Raw genomic sequence first — 21,160 nt, 5'->3', positions numbered from 1 at the left:
GGAAACTGGGTCCGAGGATGTCCTTTGCTTGTTATTAGATTGGTCACAAGGCACAAAGTTGGCAGTGATTAATGTGTATTCCAGGCCCATGAATGTGTGTGCAGAATCTGGGGTGATTGATGTTGTATCTAATGTTCTAGCCAAGATCCCTGAGGGTACAATGTTCATTCTAGCTGGTGATTTAAATTGTCATTTTGAACCACTCCAGGGGCTGGTGGACCAAGCAAATCATGAGGAGGATGAAATATGGCATATTCCAAAGGTTGTGGGCCCAATGGCTCGGGCTTGGGCCCCTTTGGCCCTCCAAATCACCTCTTTGGTGATGACCCATTCTATTAGGGCTTGTAATGGCCGAAAATTCGGATAATCCCTCTAGGCCTACGTTTAATAAACCTGGGCGGGAGGCCAGACTTGATTATATTTTTGTCCAATGCAAGGAGTGGCACAGAGTTGTTGATTTTAAGGTCCTCTCTAGGGGTGAGAGTGACCACAATCCATTGGTCCTGGAAGCATCTTTAGCGGGTGTGTGTCCTGTTGACTTATGCTCAGTACCTAAATCTCTAACACTGAGCAAAGCTACCCTGACAAACAATAAACGCAGAATCAAATGGGCGAAATTGGCTGCTAATCAAGGTGGACTCTCCCAAATCTATGCGAGGGTTGGTTGTGCACTGGATGATGTAATAGAAATTATGGACCAGTCTCACTCCCCTGATTTTTATTGTCGAAAATTGGCTGATGTCAACAAAGAACTATTTTACACCTTAGCTGATACATTTAATCCACCTGCCCGCTGTACCAAAAGGATCTGTAGAGGGCCTAAATGGTATAATAGGGCTTGTAGATCGGCTAAAGTGGATTTTCTGGATGCAATAAAAAAGAGAACCAACAGGGAGGATATACAACAAAAGAGACGTATCTATAAGATTTTAATTTACCATGCCAAACTTGAGTGGGCCTCAGAAACTTGGGACAAATGAACATCTGCACTTCAATGTAGAGACTCACGGAGATTTTGGTTGATTGTCTCTACAGGTGCAACCGAATCCGTTCCAGCTGTGAACCCTAATATTGCTTCCGAAGTCTGGGAAGAACATTTTAAGGCTCTATATAGGGGGGTTTTTTCCTCACCCCTTCCTATTCAGCTTACTGATGTCCATGTTTATTTTACCCTGAGTGAGGTTCAACTCGCCATATCAATGCTCCCTCCGGGAAAAGCTCCCGGTTTGGACGGGGTTCCGGGCGACCTGTATAAACACGAACCAAGAGTCTGGGCACCATACCTTACTGCATTATTCAATGCTATTCTTGGGGGTATGCCAGTTCCCCATACTTGGCTTGGCGCTGAAGTCGTCCGTATTTTTAAAAAAGGGTCCCCTCTACTCCCTGGCAACTACAGGCCTATCAGTCTGATAGATGTTGCCCAAAAACTCTTTTCAAGGCTGATCCTAAATCATCTTTTGGACTGGATGGAGGAGTTTGAGATCCTGAGTCCCTATCAGGCAGGATTTAGAAAGAGCGTTTCAACAACTGATCAGATTTTTAGATTATGTATGCTCTTTTGGAAGGCAGTTGGGGTGGAGGGGGGCTCGCTCTATACTGTCTTCGTTGATTTACGTGCGGCTTTTGATTTGGTTCCACGCACGAAACTTTGGGCAGTGCTGCGGGATTTGGGTCTTCCAGCATCCCTTTTGCAGATTATAGTGCGTCTCCACACTAATAATTTTGCAAGGGTCAGATGTGGGAGTGACGGAGGTTTATCAGCTAGTTTCCCCGTCGAAAGGGGGGTAAGGCAGGGTTGTGTTTTGGCACCAACCCTGTTTTGCCTCTATGTAAATGGACTCATCTCCCATCTGAATGAAGTACCAAATCGAGATGCCCCACGACTCGCTGGCATAGGTATCTCAGCTATTATGTTCGCCGATGATACCTTGCTACTCGCCAAGACTCCTATGGGTGTCCAGCGCGTTCTGGATGGCTTTGTCTCTTTCTGTACTGATCGGGGGCTAGAGATTAACACGGCCAAAACTAAATTCATGATCTTTAACCCTCCCAGGTCATCCCGTCCTAATCCTGTCATCCATGGTATCAGCTTAGAAAGAGTTCATACGTTTGAGTATCTTGGATTGACCCTGAATGAAAAGATGTCATGGTCCCACCATCAAATAAAATCAAATATAAAGTTAACCCAAAAGGTGGGGGGTATTTTGAATTTATGGAAAGGATCCATGACACATCCTACTGGTGCGCCATTAGAAATTTATAAATTGCAGGCCCGTGGGGCAGTAATATACGGTGGTGAACACTGTTCCCACTAACCTGCGTGCGCGGGCGCGCGCGCACGACGGTCACCCGCAGCGCGCAGTGTCCTGCATTTGGCGCGCACACTGCGAGACATCCCTACAAGACCCTTCGCGCCGCCGTATTTTTAAACGCGAGCGGCGCGAAATCCCGGCGTGAGGCAGGGGGAGAGACATGGTGCTTGCAGGCGTGCAAAGCCCATTGTGCTTAAAGGGCTTCTGCTTCAGCCCCCCACATCCCCGTCGTGTGTCAGCCCGGCTGAGCCAGCTTCCCGCACCGAGTACTTCACGGGTCTTTAAAAGACCATTTGCATGTCAATGAGCTTTGTCGTATTGGACTCCTCTTCCCAATGGTTCCCGGACTACCAAAAGCACTCCGGCCCTCATTTGCACTCTGAGAAAAGTCACTTCTACTTCCTTTTCAAAAGCCCACAGTCTTCCCCGCACCGCGCTTTTCTAACGAAAGAGTAGAGCAAGTTTAAAAACACGCTGTGTTTTTAAACTTGCTCTACTCTTTTGTTGATGTACCGGAAGTAATTTAACCAAACCCCGCTTGCTGTGTATAAGAGGCCAATCACTTGCCGAACGACTTAAGAGTGCAGTCATGCCGTCGCCTGTATCACTGTATATTCAGCAATTTTATTAGTGTATGCTGTTTGTTCCAGGACACAAACATCACACATTCTGCATAGAACTGACTAGTAAGTGCCTCCTGTTTTTATTTTTTTAACGCTCTTGGCTGTATTGTTTCTGTTGTGCCGAAGTTCCAAAGAGCAGACTTCCAACAATATGGTTTCAAGCACCTTTTCATATTTTAATATCCGAAAGTGATCAATATTGTGCTCCCAAAAAATGTTATGTCAGGGTTTTTCTGGAAGCCATAAAAGCAATGTTCTTTATTTACTAGATATTTAACTTACTGCAAATACGTTATTGACAGTACATTTCTTCAGGTACTCCTATAAAGTGATTGAAAAATTAGGAATACGGGCACCTGAATGCTGCACAGGATGTGCCATCAGCACCAGGACTGCAGAATTCTCTTATCTAGCGCTTAGGGTATGTCCGTATGGAATTCTTTTCTGCTAGAACACTGCTCCTCTGCCATGCCACATGGAAGCGTTTCTCATAATTTAGCCATCGCCGTATTAAACACATATTTCCACATTAGCAGCCTCTGTTTGTGTATGGGTGAGGGAGAGAGGCAGCTGTGTATGCCTGAGGTAGTGTGTGTGTTTGAGGGAAAGAGAGAAAGACATCAGTGTATGTGAGAGAGACATCAGTGTATGTGAGAGACAGCAGTGTAAGAGAGACAGCAGTGTGTGTGTGTGTGTGTGTCCTAGAGAGAGACAGCAGTGTGAGAGAGACAGCAGTGTGAGAGACAGCAGTGTGTGTGTGTCCTAGGGAGAGCATGGTGTGTGAGAGACAGCAGTGTGAGAGAGGCAGCAGTGTGAGAGACAGCAGTGTGTGGGTGTGTCCTAGGGAGAGCATGGTGTGTGAGAGAGACAGCAGTGTGAGAGAGGCAGCAGTGTGTGTGTGTCCTAGGGAGAGCATGGTGTGTGAGAGAGACAGCAGTGTGAGAGACAGCAGTGTGTGTGTGTGTCCTAGGGAGAGCATGGTGTGTGAGAGAGACAGCAGTGCCAATAGCTTAAACTCTCGCTAATGCTATTGGCATTTTAAATGACAATGCGTTTTATTTATGTTTTTAAAAACAAAAGCAAAAAGAAAAGGCATTGTCATTTACGATGCCAATAGCTCAAAATTTCGCAATTGCGCGAATTATTGCATTGCAAATGCTGGTGTTTTTACTGTTACTTATTAGCTGAAACAACGTCCCTCGCTTTACCTTCCAGTGGCTCCCCTTACCCCCCCACAACACTGCTCGCAGGCCCCTTGCTTTCCTTGAATCTCCCTGTGCATCCCCTCCCACCTCACCACCCCTCCGAGGCCAAGTGTCCACTGTTCATATGGCGTTTATGTTGTGAAGGTGAGGAAATATGAATTTTGTGATCAGTTATGTCCCCTATCGTAGACCCCAACGGCTCCATGTGCATGCTATAAGTACATGTATGTTGCCTCCAGTTCCAGTTATGAAGACGCAAATACATGTGCGTCCACCGTCAACATGTCCTCTTTCAGATCCGCCATGAATGGGTCAAATATTCCATTCCTAAGTATGAAAGGCCACCGACTTTATGTGGTTCACTTTCCTCATTTTACAGATTCAGGCGAGTAGGCCCTGAATTCTGCCATCAAGCCTTTTCCTGCCTTCTGCCTCTGAAAGCTCCAGTCCGAGCCCGCATCTGTATCCATGAACTTTGTCCTACTCCCTGCGCGGCTAACGGTGCCTGATCCAGCCTGTTGCCTGCCAAAAACTGTATTTCACCTTCAAGATTATCTGCTCCGCTCCTCATCCGATGCATTCCTGTCTAGGAGTTTAGGTAAACATTCTTCCAGCTACCGTGCAAAGGGCCAGGCCTCACTGTTCTCATGCAAGTAATTCATAGCCCCTGTTACCATGGAAGATTCCTGCCCCCTCGCATCTCATGCAGACACTTAGACGCTTGTACACGCACTAACAGTCAGTATAGAATAGATTTCATCCTAGAGACCTTTCCTTTTGGATAATACAGTTCTTTAAACATAAGATATTAGATATGATTTGGGATTAGGTTGACATGACCCCCCAGACTTCTGTCTCCACATGTAGAGCTAATTGTCAAGTCCCCTTCACCCTCTAGTTGCACGTCAATCACACGTCATGCGGCTGCGCGCGCATTTCTGCCAACTATTTCTGCTGACATTGCAGGATTCTCTTATGGATCCACCCACTTGTGACATCATGTTTAATGACGTATTTAGTTACGCCTATGTTTACGCCTTTTTTCATTACGTATGTGTATCATATCTGTATTATCAGCTGTTACGCCTCTTGCATCTGTCTTAATGTAATGCTTTCCATATAAATACCATTACTTGTCAATAATGTATTGCCTTCCCTTCCTGAACCTTCGTGGTGATGGAATTTGAAGCCTGCAGTTCGAACTGTAATTCCTTTGTAGAGGAATAAAGCCTTTTAGAACCTCTAATACCACGGATTCTGCCTCTTATATTTACTGAGTTATTCTTACTAGACTTTACCGCATAAAAAATAGTACCGGTAATGAAATATTTACCACATAAATTTGGCGCCCGAACAGGGACACTTTCTCATCTCACGCGCCGGAGGTGCGTTGCAGGCCCGGTCTCCTGCCACAGCTGAACGGACAAAAACGCGTACCCGCAGGATTTCCTGTATCTCCCTCCGGCCAAGCGGGGGTGACTGAGGCTGCGATCAACACCCAGACGAGGCGGTGAGAAGTGCGAAGTATCCCGACCAGAGCCTAGCTGAGAGAGCAAGATCCGAGGTATACAGAGGCCCACCAGGTTCCGAAGTTCCGAGTCCAGTCGAGTCGAGTCCAGTCCGGTCCAGTTTCAGTTCAGTTCCGAGGCCTTCCGTTCCGCGCTACCCGGTGAGTACCATTGCCGGGGAGGCATTTAAACGTGCACATAGGTTGTGCCGGTCAAGACGGGTTTGGGTACACAAATCCGGTCTGCACTGTTTCAGCAGTGTATCTGTACTGTTTAGCAGTATATCTAGTATGTCTTGCATATAATTAAGTATTATTTAGTGTTAGTATTATGTCAGTAACTAGTTTTCTATTAGTTATTATCGTTCGTTAAACTGTTAAATGTTAATTGTTTTAATACGTTCTACATATTGTGGTGTGAATGATTGTTCATTATTGTGTTTATTGTATAAAGTGTGTTCTAGTAATAAGGTCTAAAAATGCCGCTCTTTTCGAAATTAAGACAGATCAAAACCAGAAAAGGGGTACTCGAAGAAGCTGTTCCCATCCCACCTAGGGACACTCCAGGGTACTTTATGTATCATAAGCATGGCCTAGATGCCGTGTTATTTCTTGATTTATGGGTGGACTACACCAAAGAGTTACCAGAGAGTCAGAGATGGCCCGCAGCGGGGACCTGGGATGCAGATTGCATCATGAGAGTAGAAGAAGAATTATGGAAAAAGAAAGTCAGACAGTCACAGAAAGATGCCATTGAATTATGGCGTAAAGAATCATATAGACGTACAGAAAAAGCGCTCAGACAGGAAGAGAAAGGTAGGGAGAATTCAAATAAAGCCCGAGAAAATCTATTAATTGAGGAAGGTACCCGAGTCAAATCAGAACAGGTAGATAGACAAAGAAATACCCTTATGAATGGTATGTATCCTCTTTTGGCCGAAGGGTTACCTCAGGCCACCGCGGAAATACCGAAAAACTTGACACCCCCATTACTCCCGATAAAAGCACATCCTAAAACAGCAAAAGACGTTTTCCTTTCCTCCTATTTAGATGACGTAGCTCCCGAGTATGCTAATACCATACCACACACACCGCTTGCTGATGGTGTTCAACGTCAAGATCATCCGTCTGTATCCCCGCAACAACAAACTCCTACGCCCATTCCCACAGGTCCATCCGTTTCTACTGTTTTTCCCGCATCTACAATTTCTATCTTACGTCCAACGAATCCTTTCTTGCCCAGCACCTCAGATGGTGCTACAGGAGGTACGACAGACATGTTTGCCACACCGCCGCGAAATAAACAGACCCTTAGAGATTTAGCACTCCAACGTACACCCCAACTAGCGACATCCGACATGTTTAAAGAACATCTTGTGGATTGTAGATATGATCCAGTGCCAGGTAAACAGGACAGATTGCTACTATCATCACTACGTATAAGACGAGCTACATTGTATTTAATGACGATACCAGGAATGGTTGAACACCTAGACAATATATATCACTTTGTCCAAACAGGGCGAGGCCCAGAAAGTATTAACGAAGCTATGGAATACCAGAAAGTGGATGTACAAAGACAACTACTACGTTTTTTCATAAACTGCGTGATCAGGAACCAAGACAGGCCTGAGGCAGATCATGATACCATGCAAAAACTTGCCAAATGGGGTCAGAACATATCAGACGAGAAACATGATAGACAGGCGTGTATAATCGCCATGTATCGAAAGATCCGCAAGGAAGTAGAACCAATACATAAAGAAAGACGAGAAGCAGACAGAATTGAATCAGAGGGAGAGGAGGAGCAAGAATCAGAACAATTAGATACGATAGCTTACGTAGGTAGAGGAAAACCCCATAATAATACTAGAGGCTTTAATGATCCGATACGTCCAGAATGTAATAGACATTTTCAAACCCCTATGTTAAATACGAGGTCCCCTGAACACCTATTCCAAGCCACTGATAAATTACTCCGAGATCGAAGGGGGTACCATATGCTCGATTCCATGGACGAACAAGAATTAGCCAGGTCAGCAGTACTATGGGCTGACAGTCCCAGCAAATACAGTGATGATGCACTAGCACACACGTTTCTGAATCTAGCCCCAGACGAACAGCGTTTAGCTAGTATATACATGATTCAACACCTCCTTATATTATATAAAAGCCAACACTCCGATCCTGGACCCTTACCTGACATATTGACAGAACTACTCACGAATAAATGGAGAGGGTCAGGTACTGATTTAATTAAAGAAATTCTAGAATTTCGAAACCAGTATATAGTTTTCGCATACCCAGAACACGTTCCAATTCCCACTATGGGTAGAAAAATGTATCACATAGATAGACAGAATCCGTTACGCGAAGTACACCCAATCAGAGGTGAAGATAATAACTTTACACGCGTGTTTGTATACACGCCTATAACTAAAATTGAATTATTAGAAATGAAGAAAGTAGTACCCAGCCATGACAAGGATCCAGCAGGTTTCCACCGTGAGATAAAGGACATGTTACTCATGGGAGAGTATACTTACCCCGACATTATGAAAATATTGAAAGTGTTAATGCCTGCCGGTGTTTACGAGAAACTCAAAGAAAAGGAATGGGAGGTGGGAGACCAAAAGATAGATTGGACAGCATTAGAGAACGAAGAAAAGGCCCGAGCTGCAGGATCAGGGCTTGGGGAAAAGACTACAGCACTACCAGGATTACTAGTGCAGGTACTGCCACGTCTATTAACTACGAAAAAGGAGGACTGGGGTGCAATCTCAGCCTGTAAACAAAAGCAAGATGAAGACACTAGTGATTTCTATTCCCGATTTGAAAAATGTTTTGGTATTAATAGTGGCATAAAAGCAAGTAGCGAGTCATATCCACATCTGTTTGTGACAAAACTAGTTGAAAATTCCCTGCCGCAAGTTAAGAATAGAGTATTGAAATTTGAGAGTACCTGGCAAGGTAACACACCGTCACAGATGTTACAGATGTTACAATATCACCACACTAGAATTAGAGAAGAACAAGAACATGAACAAAGACGTATGAAAGATGCGAAAATGAAAATGCTTGTTGCCCAGTCAGTTCCAGCTGATGGTCATAAAAAGGGTGATTCCACAGGTCCGGCGAAAGGGACATGCAACTATTGTAAACAACAAGGTCATTATATACACGATTGTCCAGTCCTGAAACATAATATTGCCACAGGTAGAACCCAGGAAAGACCACGTCCACCTAGACAGGATCAGAATCAACAACAAATACCTCAGCATGCACAACATAGGTCAGCTCCGCAACAACTAGCTCCGCAACAGGCAGCTCCACAACAGACCGTAGCACCACCACAAGTGCAGCCTATTGCTGCCACACAAGCAACCACGCAACAGATGTACCAGTATGCACAAAATGACTATCCCGATTATCAGCGATACACATGAAATAGCCTAGAGAGGGAAGTTGGCTTACCCCTTATCGAGGTTCCTGTCGATCAAGAGGGACCTTATGTGCATAGTGAACTATTAGGGGAAGACAGAAAGTTTTTACTTGATACAGGGGCAAGCAGAACAACTATACGACGCAGTGAAGTTTCAGGGGCACCCCTCTCAGGCTCACAGAATATTTCCCTTGGATTCTCAGGAAAGCCCATCATTAATGAAGTGTCGCAACCTCTTCCACTTACGGTTGGTCCATTGACACGAACTACAGATTTATTGCTTACTAAATCATGTCCAGAAAACTTGTTAGGTATAAAAACATTGAAAGCTCTAGGAGCTATAATATGTTGTTCTCCGGAAGGAGTACGATTATTTTTACGTGACTTCAAAGGTCACTACGTGTCCAGAGACATGGATCACCGGCTGCAGAATTTACCTACACATCTATGGGCACAAGGCCCAACTGATGTTGGTTGTATGAACATTACACCATATCGAGTCACACTAAAAACAGGAGTAGTACTACCACGAATGCGACAATACAAGTTACCACCAGATGCTGTTGTGGCTTTGCTGCAAATCATTGACGAGCTCATTGCACAAGGAGTGGTTGTAGAAACCGACTCCAATGTATGTAATTCCCCGATAATACCGATTCTCAAAAGAACAGATCCAAAAGCACCACCAGTATATCGATTAGTTATTGATCTGCGCGAAATAAATAAATGTATTGTACCACAATATCCTGTGGTCCCAGATATCTCTTCATTACTAACAGCTATTGATTCAGAAGCAAAGTTCTTCACTGTAATTGATCTCAAGAATGCTTTCTTTAGCGTCCCAATAGATCCGGAAAGTCAATATCTGTTCGGATTCAGTTTAAATGGACGAAGTTTTAAATTCACACGCGCACCTCAAGGATTTACAGAAAGCCCCAGCATCTATAGCCAAGCACTGAAACGAGAACTTGACAGTATCCACATGCCAGTTAACACTGCCTTGCTTCAATATGTCGATGATCTGCTGATCACCGCCCGAAGCGAACCTGAATGTGAAACAGCGTCACTGACGGTTTTGAAATTTCTGGCCGACAAGGGGCACAAGGTGTCCCCTTCTAAGCTGCAATTCTGTGTCCAGCAAGTTGTTTACCTTGGGCACTCGCTGTCCAAGGAGGGAAGACAGCTTACACCCGACCGCATCCAGTTAATTGCTAACATGTCACCACCCAAGACACAAAAGGAGGTGCGGGCTTTTATAGGTCTCACTTCATACTGTAGGCAGTGGATCCCTCAATATGCATTTCTAGCAAAACCACTCATCCAGTTGACAACACAGGAGGCAGCCACATCGACTGTTCTCCCTTGGACTCAAGAACATACACATGCCTTTGAAAGCTTAAAGAAAGCTTTATGCCAAGCACCGGTTTTAGCAACACCATGTTACAGTAAACAGTTTACACTCTTTGTTACAGAGCGCGAAGGTACTGCCTTGTCAGTACTCACTCAGGAACAAGCAGGATCACACAAACCATGTGCTTATTTCTCTAGTACATTAGACCCAGTAGCTCAGGCTCTCCCTGCGTGCCTGAAATCAGTGGCAGCAACAGCTTTAGCAATCAGACAAAGCGATGCCATAGTGTTAGGACATCAATTGACAGTACAAGTACCACGCGCAGTAGAGGTTCTCTTGAACCGCACACAAACACAACACTTGACTATAGCGAGACTCACTGGTTATGAATTAACATTGTTTCAGCCACACATAGAAATCAGACGTTGTAATACGTTAAATCCTGCCACACTTTTGCCAGTAAATGGAACAGATCCATTAGCACATGATTGTATTGAAGTCATTACTATCACGACGAAACCCAGACAAGACTTGACAGATATCCCTTTATCAGATCCAGACTTGACATTGTATGTAGATGGTTCATGTATGAGAACAAGTACAGGAGAGTTAGTGGCCGCTTACGCAGTCACAACAGACACTGAAGTCATTGAAACAAATTGTATTAACACTTTGTCAGCTCAAGCAGCAGAGCTCATCGCTCTGACACAAGCCTGTATTCAAGCCAAAAATAAGAAAGTCAACATATACACAGATTCACGTTATGCATTCGGAGTCGTCCATGACTTCGGCGTACTGTGGCAAGAGAGAGGTTATTTAACTTCTCACGGCGCCCATATCCAACACGGACCCCTCATCCAAGCCCTATTAGACGCGATTCATCTACCTACTGCAATATCGATTATGAAATGCAAAGCCCATACAAAAGTTACCGATATCATTTCTCAGGGTAATGACCTAGCTGACAGAACAGCTAAACAGACTGCTCAGAACCAGACTCATATAACTGACGCGACAAAGACAATAGTTCCGACATCAACACATTGCATGACAGTTAAGGATCCCGCCCTTGATGTAATTGACATACAGACACATGCTACACCAGAAGAAATAAAGAAATGGACTGAATTAGGAGGGATCCAAACGGATCAAGGATGGATGACGAAGGAAAAATCTATATGGTTTCTTCCCGACTCCATGGTTCAAGTCATCATTAACACAATACATAGTCCAGCGCACCTAGGAGAAAAAGCTATGCTAGACAGCATTCAACACATTTGGTTTAACAAACACTTTCGAGCAGCAGCCAAACAGAAAGTACGTACCTGTATGATATGTTGTCAGTTTAATCCAGGTAAAAGCATCCCCGTAGAGCAGGGTGGATTTCAACCTCCCGATCATGCTTTTGAAGTCCTCCAGATGGATTATATCCAGATGGAACGATGTCGAGGATTCAAATATGTTCTCGTAGTTGTTTGTGCTCTTTCCCGTTGGACAGAAGCCTACCCGGTTTCAGATTACACTGCCCCGACTACTGCCAAACAGCTAGTTCGAGAATTCTTCCCACGATATGGTTTGCCACGTGTTGTATACTCAGATAACGGCCGCCATTCTCATCTGAACTAATGAAACACGTTTCACTTCTATTAGGTTACCAATGGAAATTCCACTGTGTCCGACATCCCGAGGCAGCAGGTCTCGTGGAGCGCCATAATCAGACTCTGAAAATCAGATTGTCCAAAATATGTAGAGAAAAAGGAGTCGATTGGATAGTAGCCTTACCAGTTGCGCTCTTTTACATGAGAATGGTAGCACATTCTCGAACAGGGCTATCCCCGTACAAGGTGATCTTCGGTAGACCACCAAATATGTGGGGGACGCCTATACCTCGCAAAATCACTGATGTTGACTGTAATATGCTGACAGATTACCTGGCTTCCTTGATGTCTGCACTACAATCTTGTCGTTCACAGGTAGCTGCAGCCTTTCCCGATAACACAGAGGTAAAGCCCCATGACGTGGTTCCAGGTGACCTGGTTCTGGTGCGGAATTTCGACCGGAAGACCCAACTGGAGCCTAGGTGGAAATCGCCTAAACTCGTTCTACTAACAACAAGGACAGCCGTGAAGGTCGAGGGACGTAAAGGGTGGTTGCACTCGAGTCATATCAAGAAATTTTATGGACTACCGTCCAGTGTGAACACTCAGCCCTGCATTCCCTCACAGACAGACTCAAAGCTCCCCTTGGTTGAACCAACAAAAACGGAACTTTATAAACTGAAATTAAGGTCTAGCAAGTCAGACAATTTGATTGTTTAAGTCCTCTCCAAGGTGAATCGGTTGAATTTGTCTCTGACATGTATCCTCTAGACCGGAGTAGAGAAAGAAATCGACAGATGCAGCTTAAAAAGCATGCGTATTGTAAATCACTTCGTAGTCACTGCACAGTAACCTTATTAATTTTGTTTTTTCTAAGTCTTCTGATCATCATTTCTAGTATATTGCTGCATATGTATTACCCTATTTCTAAACGTGCTTACAATGTTACTGCTGAACATTCTTTTAGCGAATTACCTCCGCATGAGTTGTCTTATAGATTTGCGCTGCGCAACAACACATTCATTAGTATGTTACATCATTCCCATCAGACCAGCAATGCTACAAATTGTTGGATATGTGGCCGACTCCCTCCCTATCAGAACTATAAGGGAGTTTTGCCCCTCTTTCCATATCCGTTCACACACAATGGCTCCTGTGGAGCATGGTTTAGTTTGATTAATTCCCTAGATTCAAATTCAGTACTTTATCAAGACAACTGGGTATGGGGAAACCTGAACCTAGTTTTGCTTAAAGTCTGCTACCCTAACAAGGAGGGACTTCCCAAAAGAACAGGAACTGATCTAGAAAATGAAGTATATGGATTAGGTAATTTTACACTTAACCTCCTGATTCTGAATGTCGAATCCGAAGCTACACCAATCTTGCCCGCTATGTCAGTATTCCCAGTTAAAGGGGAATTATGTGTAAGAAAGAATGGTTCCATACACATAGGCCATAGTAAATGCACCACTGTAATAAAATTCAGTGATCAAGGCAAATCTACATTTAGAGCTTCCCGTCATTCTTACTTCATATGTGGCCAGACCGCATATATACGTCTACCTCTAGACTGGGATGGTACCTGTTACATAGCATTCCTTCTGCCACCTGTTTTCCTAGCCCCTCCTGATTATCACAGAAATACCCATTTAGTACACAATAGACAGCAGAGAGATCTCCCGATTGTCGATTACACTGAAACGGCATGGGAGCAATACACAGATTTCAATAAAGGTTTCTTTCCCTATATAGGCACAGTCACTAATAGTAAGCTGATACGTAGATTAACTAGAACCCTTGAAGCAGTAGTGAACGAGACTACTTCCGCCTTAGGCAATTTAACAGAAGAGCAGTCTGCTATGCGGATTGTTGTGCTTCAAAATCGTCTTGTCCTTGACGTCATCCTGGCTGATAGGGGCGGAGCTTGTAGGGTCATCGGATCAAGTTGCTGTGTTTTCATACCAGAAAATTCGCCGTCAGTATATAAAGCCATAACTCGCCTTCATAAGATTATAAGCCAGATACACCAGAGTCCAGGCACCTGGACTTGGTCCGGTTGGTTCTGGAGCGTGTTGTCAGCCTGGGGATGGAGGATCCTATCCTTCCTAGGTATTGGCTTCCTCATACTATTCAGTTGCTGCTTATGTCTACAATGTGGGCCAGCGATTTGCGGCCTGTGTGCCACATCGTGTATCCCGCATCCAAGTTTTCGTTCAAGATCCCGGAAGAAGAAAGAAGAACAAATGATGCTATATGAACAGATCGATGGATTGATGAAGATCAATATCTCCTGAGGGTCCGTAGGGGACAAGGAGGGAATGAGGAAATATGAATTTTGTGATCAGTTATGTCCCCTATCGTAGACCCCAACGGCTCCATGTGCATGCTATAAGTACATGTATGTTCCCTCCAGTTCCAGTTATGAAGACGCAAATACATGTGCGTCCACCGTCAACATGTCCTCTTTCAGATCCGCCATGAATGGGTCAAATATTCCATTCCTAAGTATGAAAGGCCACCGACTTTATGTGGTTCACTTTCCTCATTTTACAGATTCAGGCGAGTAGGCCCTGAATTCTGCCATCAAGCCTTTTCCTGCCTTCTGCCTCTGAAAGCTCCAGTCCGAGCCCGCATCTGTATCCATGAACTTTGTCCTACTCCCTGCGTGGCTAACGGTGCCTGATCCAGCCTGTTGCCTGCCAAAAACTGTATTTCACCTTCAAGATTATCTGCTCCGCTCCTCATCCGATGCATTCCTGTCTAGGAGTTTAGGTAAACATTCTTCCAGCTACCGTGCAAAGGGCCAGGCCTCACTGTTCTCATGCAAGTAATTCATAGCCCCTGTTACCATGGAAGATTCCTGCCCCCTCGCATCTCATGCAGACACTTAGACGCTTGTACACGCACTAACAGTCAGTATAGAATAGATTTCATCCTAGAGACCTTTCCTTTTGGATAATACAGTTCTTTAAACATAAGATATTAGATATGATTTGGGATTAGGTTGACATGACCCCCCAGACTTCTGTCTCCACATGTAGAGCTAAATGTCAAGTCCCCTTCACCCTCTAGTTGCACGTCAATCACACGTCATGCGGCTGCGCGCGCATTTCTGCCAACTATTTCTGCTGACATTGCAGGATTCTCTTATGGATCCACCCACTTGTGACATCATGTTTAATGACGTATTTAGTTACGCCTATGTTTACGCCTTTTTTCATTACGTATGTGTATCATATCTGTATTATCAGCTGTTACGCCTCTTGCATCTGTCTTAATGTAATGCTTTCCATATAAATACCATTACTTGTCAATAATGTATTGCCTTCCCTTCCTGAACCTTCGTGGTGATGGAATTTGAAGCCTGCAGTTCGAACTGTAATTCCTTTGTAGAGGAATAAAGCCTTTTAGAACCTCTAATACCACGGATTCTGCCTCTTATATTTACTGAGTTATTCTTACTAGACTTTACCGCATAAAAAATAGTACCGGTAATGAAATATTTACCACAAAGGGCCGGGACCTCTGCTCTGACCTTAAATATCTTTTTATGCTGTCCGTGACTTACTCTGAGCTCCCCTTCACCTCCATCTGGGAGACGCAATTACTGCTTTTGCAATAACTTAATGGAAGGTACTTTCTAATTATAATAGGCAACATCTGTTTGATTTTAAAGAAAAATAATTACAAATCGTATCATTTACTGTGCTCACACCGGATCAGCTGTTTAAAAGGATGGCTAAATTGGGTTTTGTGACAATAGTGGGGTGTTTTATATAAAAATCTAGGCTTGTCAGTTTTTTGGGCACAAGTTTGAAATATCCGCAATATCACATGCAAATGGTAGAATCTTTTCACAAGTGTACGTTGTTTTTTGCGTAACATCTCTGACTGAATTCATTTACATTTAACTTGCATTTGCAGACAGTTGTCCTCATATATGCCAACAACAGTAATTTTGATAATTTTCGACAAAGTGTGGATTTTGTATAATTTGGATGTTTCAGGATATGAATCTGGTGTGTTCGTATTAGCATGTGCTTTCGATGGGTTTCCATCCTGTGTGTGCAACCAGCATGTCTTTGTATTGGACTCCTATATGGTTTTTTTTATGACGATTATAGCAGACGAGTCCAGTGAGTACGTCTGGAAATTTCAAATGAGACCACGTCCACTTGCAAAGCGAACAAGCATTTGCAATGCAATAGGTCTCGCAGTTGTGAGAGTTTGAGCTATTGACATTGAAAAAGTCAATGGCTTTTATTTACCTGTTGGTTTTTAAAACATAAATGAAAGGCATTGTCATTTACAATGCCAATAGCTTAAACTCTCGTTCTAATGTGCGCCCGAGGGTTTCTTGGCACAGTATGACAGATGTTTATTACACCACCATCACTAATTGCTAGTGTGTGCCTACATTGGCTAAATAATACAATCATGCCATGATCCATCTCCCAAACCACCATTAGAGTGCCTGAAAGAGTCCAGTTTGAAAACAAACTTGGTGTTGTTTTAGCACTTCCAAATCCCCTGTGCAGCTCCAGGAATTTACCGAAGTCTTGATTTTGCCTCATGGTTCTTCCATCCACCATCCGAAACTCCCTGTCCCTTTATTTCGCTCTTATACGGTCTTTTTCCTCCCTGTTTTCTGACTTAGTCATTGATTTTCCAAATTTCTCTTCCTCCTTCTTTATCCCTTTTGTGTTTTCTTTGCTCTTGCTCAAGGTCGAAGTTGGATGAGCAAAAACAAGTGCCGGTCCAGAAACAACAAGCATTGAAAATGCAATAGGTCTCGGTTTTGATTAAGTTAAAGCCATTTGCTTTGCTAATGGTACTGTATAGCAAAGCAAATGGCTTTAACTTAAAAAAAGGCGAGACCTATTGCATTTTTAATGCTTGTTAGAGGAATGGGACACATTTTTCATTTTTCAGACGGAGTACGAGATAAAGACGGAAAAAGAAGAAGGGATAGGAAAACTGTAAAAAAAGGAGAAAGCATAAACGAAAATGCACCTTTGAGAGGGAGATAATGAGACAAGCAGTGTTGGGGGGGTGGGGTGAAAAAACAGACATTAGTTATCCACAAGTCTAGCCACTCCAGCATTCGGCTGCTCCTGCAGCGGGCCCCTGAGAAAATCTTTGGGCCCCTGTGCTTGTTATTTTTTTAATTAGGCACAGTCTCTCTCACTAACTCTCATTTCCACGAGTTGACAGTCTATGCTTCCCAGGAGCGAGAACGGAAACAGTGAGGAAAGAGAGAGGGGTAGGGAAATAAAAGGAAAGGAGTGATAGGGATGGACAGGACCTCTAGGAGAGGTGAAAGGGAGGTAAAGGCTAATGGACAGGAGAGTTAGAAGGGCAAAATGAGGGAGAGATAAATGGAATAAGGGGAAAGGGATGAGACAAGGCGATGATTGAAACAAAGATCACCTGTGTGATTGAAGGATCAGGGAAAACTAGAGAAAAGGAAGGAAAAGTAGGAAAAGAGAAAAATCAAGTAAGGCGACGAGAAGAGAAAAGCAAAAAGAAGAGGACGAGGGGAGCAATGGGAGGAGACAGAGACAAAAGGAGAAGCAAGACACATGAAAGAGAAAAGGAGAGAAAAAAAGGTTGGGTTAGAAGGAGGCATAGAGTCTTTTGGGGGTCCACTGCCATTGATGTAGTATCTTAATATAACTATCTTTCAGACGGGCCTCCCTTAACCATCAATCATGTTTTTCTAATGGCTCCTCCGAATCCCCCTCAAAGAATTGTGTCTGTAATTGCACTTCTCTCCAATTATGAAGTGCATTTGAGGTGGCTTGCAAGAAGAGCTTAGCAATTAGAGTTGCATATAAGCCAGAATCTGTCCCACCATATTCCTTCCAGGTGAGTAGATATTGAAGAATTGGGGACTGTGGTATGTAGATAGGTCATGGGCCCAGTTTTCCACGTATTGGGTGCACCAGTAGAGCATATCTCCACTGTAGGGTATGTGGGATATTATGAGATTGCACTAAGTCCTGGAAGGTTCTAACTAAAGTATGTCAGTTATCCCTGTCAGCTTGCAGGCTCTCCCCATCGCCCATCTAATTTCTTCTCCCCTAATTTCATTCTGACCATTCCGTTATAATGGCATTTTCAGCTGGAGAACTGCATGTACTTCAGGCAGTCTATGGACCCTCAGCCGTTGGAGTCTTGTGCTTTTCTAAACCTAAAGTGTACTTGCCTGTGTAACCAATTCATGTCATGTCGTTGCAAATCTGCCTTAAGCCCCTTAACGTGGGTTGTATGTGTGGAAATGCACCGTCTTTTCAGTTTTTTAAAGCAAACGTGTGGAGTGATATTTGGCTCTGCGCACAAGCGCGGTCTGGTTCCTGGCGCACACAGCCATGGCTGCAGCGCACAGAGACACATCACTGCCGCACACAGAGGAAAAAAATTAGAGGGAACATTGGTGGTGAACTGTGGGGCAACAATTGTGTCTCTGATCTTGTTGTAACGGAAAACAAGTTCCTTCGGAACTTGTCCGCTCTCCCACCAAGCACTCCCCTTTTACCACTTAGGCTTGATATGGGTCTAAGATCAATAAAGGAAGAACTTGGTGTGAAGCCCTTAACTTTCTGGAGGCGACTCTGGACGACACCCGAACTCCTGAGCTATCGTTGTGAATTCATGGAGCTATACCAACACGCAGCCCTACGCAAAATCCCTTGGCTCAAGTACATAAAGGATGAGTTATCGGTGCTGGGCCTACTGCCTCTATGGACAAATCCTCAAGAGGCATGTAGTACTATAACCCGTAAAAACTTGGTCGCCTTGTACTATGAGCGCAATTTAACCATGTCCGTAACATCTACTAAACTGGGGCCTATGTCTTCCACCTTCTTGACAGTGAAGGACTATTACAAGCTGGAGACAGTCTTGGACGACATAAACCCCATCGGTCTTAGGAAATTATTCCTCCAATGGAGACACAACGTACTACCTATTAGAGCCCTTACCAGTAGCTGGCACCCACCCACTCCCAAAAATTGTCCAGCTTGTATAAATGAGCTCGAAAATGATATTCATTTAATGTTTTTTTGTTCATCTTATTTGAAACCCAGGAAAAAGTGGATTCTTCCCATCTGCAGAAATTGGGGTTTTAGGAATCACGTGGATGCTTATTGTTTGCTGAAATCTGACCTATCCCCTCCTACTGTATTTGCTGTTAGCAAGTATTTAGCAGCTGTATGGAACATTAGAAGAGCTTCTTTGACGATTTGAAATCATAACTGTAATGTAAGAAGCTCTTGTTATATATCTGTGCAGATGATGTAACCCTTTTTCATTCTGGGCGTTGTTTATTGTGTATATTTGTTGTATATGTTTTGTTTCTCTTTTATGACTTTATAAAGTCGAAATAAAGATTTAAACGATTTGATTGCCTTATGTATATTCAATTGCTTGATGTATTTTCTTATTAATTCTTTCAGGATGTTTATTCTTGTCTATGCAAGCTAAGTTGTTTTGTGTTATCCTGACTTAATATATTTATATCTTTTTGCTTAGTTTTCCTAAGGAAGGGAGATGTGCTATAACCTTTAGTTGTTAGTTGGTGCATCTTCCTGATTACTGTTCTGTCCCTTGCTGCTCAGCCATGAGTGATGTCACTTGGAATGTTGAGTGTGTGGGACTGGAGGAGTTGGCAGTTGGATGAGATGGGCTGAGCAGCAGGGAGGCTGCTCCTGGTGGGGCTTTACAGGAGATCTACATGGGCTTTATATGAGCTTTACATGGACTTTGTGACTAACCAATAAACCTACAACTTGTTCTACGTGACCTGTCTACGAGACAATCTTCATTATTACATACACAAATTCACACAATCATATTAAAAACTAAAGAAAGTGTAAAATGTGTACCACCCAGGGACAACCAAATCCCATCACACATTTTGAATGACGGTTCCTTCAAACGCACAGAGGGTGATAGTGCTACAGAGCCACGATAATGGTTGAAAGTGCTATCCAAATGGAAATGACATAACAATGTAAAACACAATCTTTGTTGCCAGCTTGTCCTCTGCTTTTCGGTGTTTGTTGTTTTATCGGTCCTGGTGTCTGCAACAGTTGTTAGATTCTGACATGAGCTGTGCTTTGGCAAGCGCGACGAAATAATGAGGGTGACTGCAGACTGTACGGATTAGACAAGTTTACATTTACCGCTAAATGCCCCTTACTTCTGCCAGTTTCTTCTTGGCGATGGCGCCAGCCCCAACCCCACGTCGATGCATATTTCAGAGCACTCAGCCTTCAGCAGCTCAAGCAGGAAGTAAACTGCAATGTAAATCAAGGCGACGTAAGCAGACCGCGACATGCATGCGACGTCAGAAGAGAGACAGAGCCAATCAGAGAGTGCGGCTGAGGACTGTGCCATGGCATTAGAAAATGAATATTTTGAAAGATTGGACACGCCCACGAATAATTTTATTTAGGAGGAATAAGAGATCACGACGATGGAACGACTGCCCGCTTTATTGTAAACTTAGTTGGTACCTTAACGGAGAAGGCACTTTTTGTGTTCATACATGGTCAACCAGTTCAGAAAGTATTATTATTTATCGATTATTATTAGAGAGGGAGTGTGTTTTTAACGGGCGTTGGCGAATTTGAGACTTCCTTACAGATTACTCGAGCCATTCTCGCAATAGTCTGCAGAAAGGGAAAATGTTCGCCTTACTGGAATCACACCACGCACATTAAAGTTGTCAGCAGAGCCGAGGCAGCGGTCTTGCTTTCCCCCACGAACCAAAGCGCTAGCCGAGCCATCAAAAAATGTAAATCGGCCAACATGCGTCAGGATAAACTATAATAATAATCTCTAAAAATTGAACACATTTTTTTTAACGCGAGCCTTTCAATTGCGTACATGACTAAATTGAGTGAATAATGTTTTTTAACATGAAACATTCGAGAATACCTGTATACTTTGAAACCGTTACCACGAGTTACCCAGACATGGCAGTTTGTCATATTTTCTGTTTACAAGGCTCATACTGTTACTAATGTGAAGCAATATTATTGTATATTACCATTACCCATGTGCAAGTGAGGTTTTGTGTAGCTCAGACCCTGAACTGAATTATTTGAAGGTGC

The 21,160-nt window shown here is 43.6% G+C and overlaps 1 protein-coding gene across 4 annotated transcripts in view; it reads right to left on the bottom strand.

Moving 5' to 3' along the window:
- LOC146869531 (vacuolar-sorting protein SNF8) overlaps positions 1 to 20,419 on the bottom strand; it is a 225,236-nt gene extending 204,817 nt beyond the window's left edge. Inside the window, exon 1 of one of the 4 annotated variants that reach the window (XM_085603876.1) lies at positions 20,245 to 20,419. In XM_085603876.1, the coding sequence (XP_085460002.1) occupies positions 20,245 to 20,381 (137 nt within the window). In that variant the 5' untranslated portion in view covers positions 20,382 to 20,419. The remainder of the gene's footprint in view (positions 1 to 20,244) is intronic. The other 3 variants (XM_085603925.1, XM_085603905.1, XM_085603892.1) reach the window with 3 other exon arrangements.
- Between the last annotated feature and the right edge of the window lie 741 nt (positions 20,420 to 21,160).

Source organism: Triturus cristatus, chromosome 1_1 (genome assembly GCF_964204655.1).
Source record: "Triturus cristatus chromosome 1_1, aTriCri1.1, whole genome shotgun sequence".
Lineage (NCBI taxonomy): Eukaryota > Metazoa > Chordata > Amphibia > Caudata > Salamandridae > Triturus > Triturus cristatus.
This window is presented reverse-complemented; position numbering and strand designations above follow the sequence as displayed.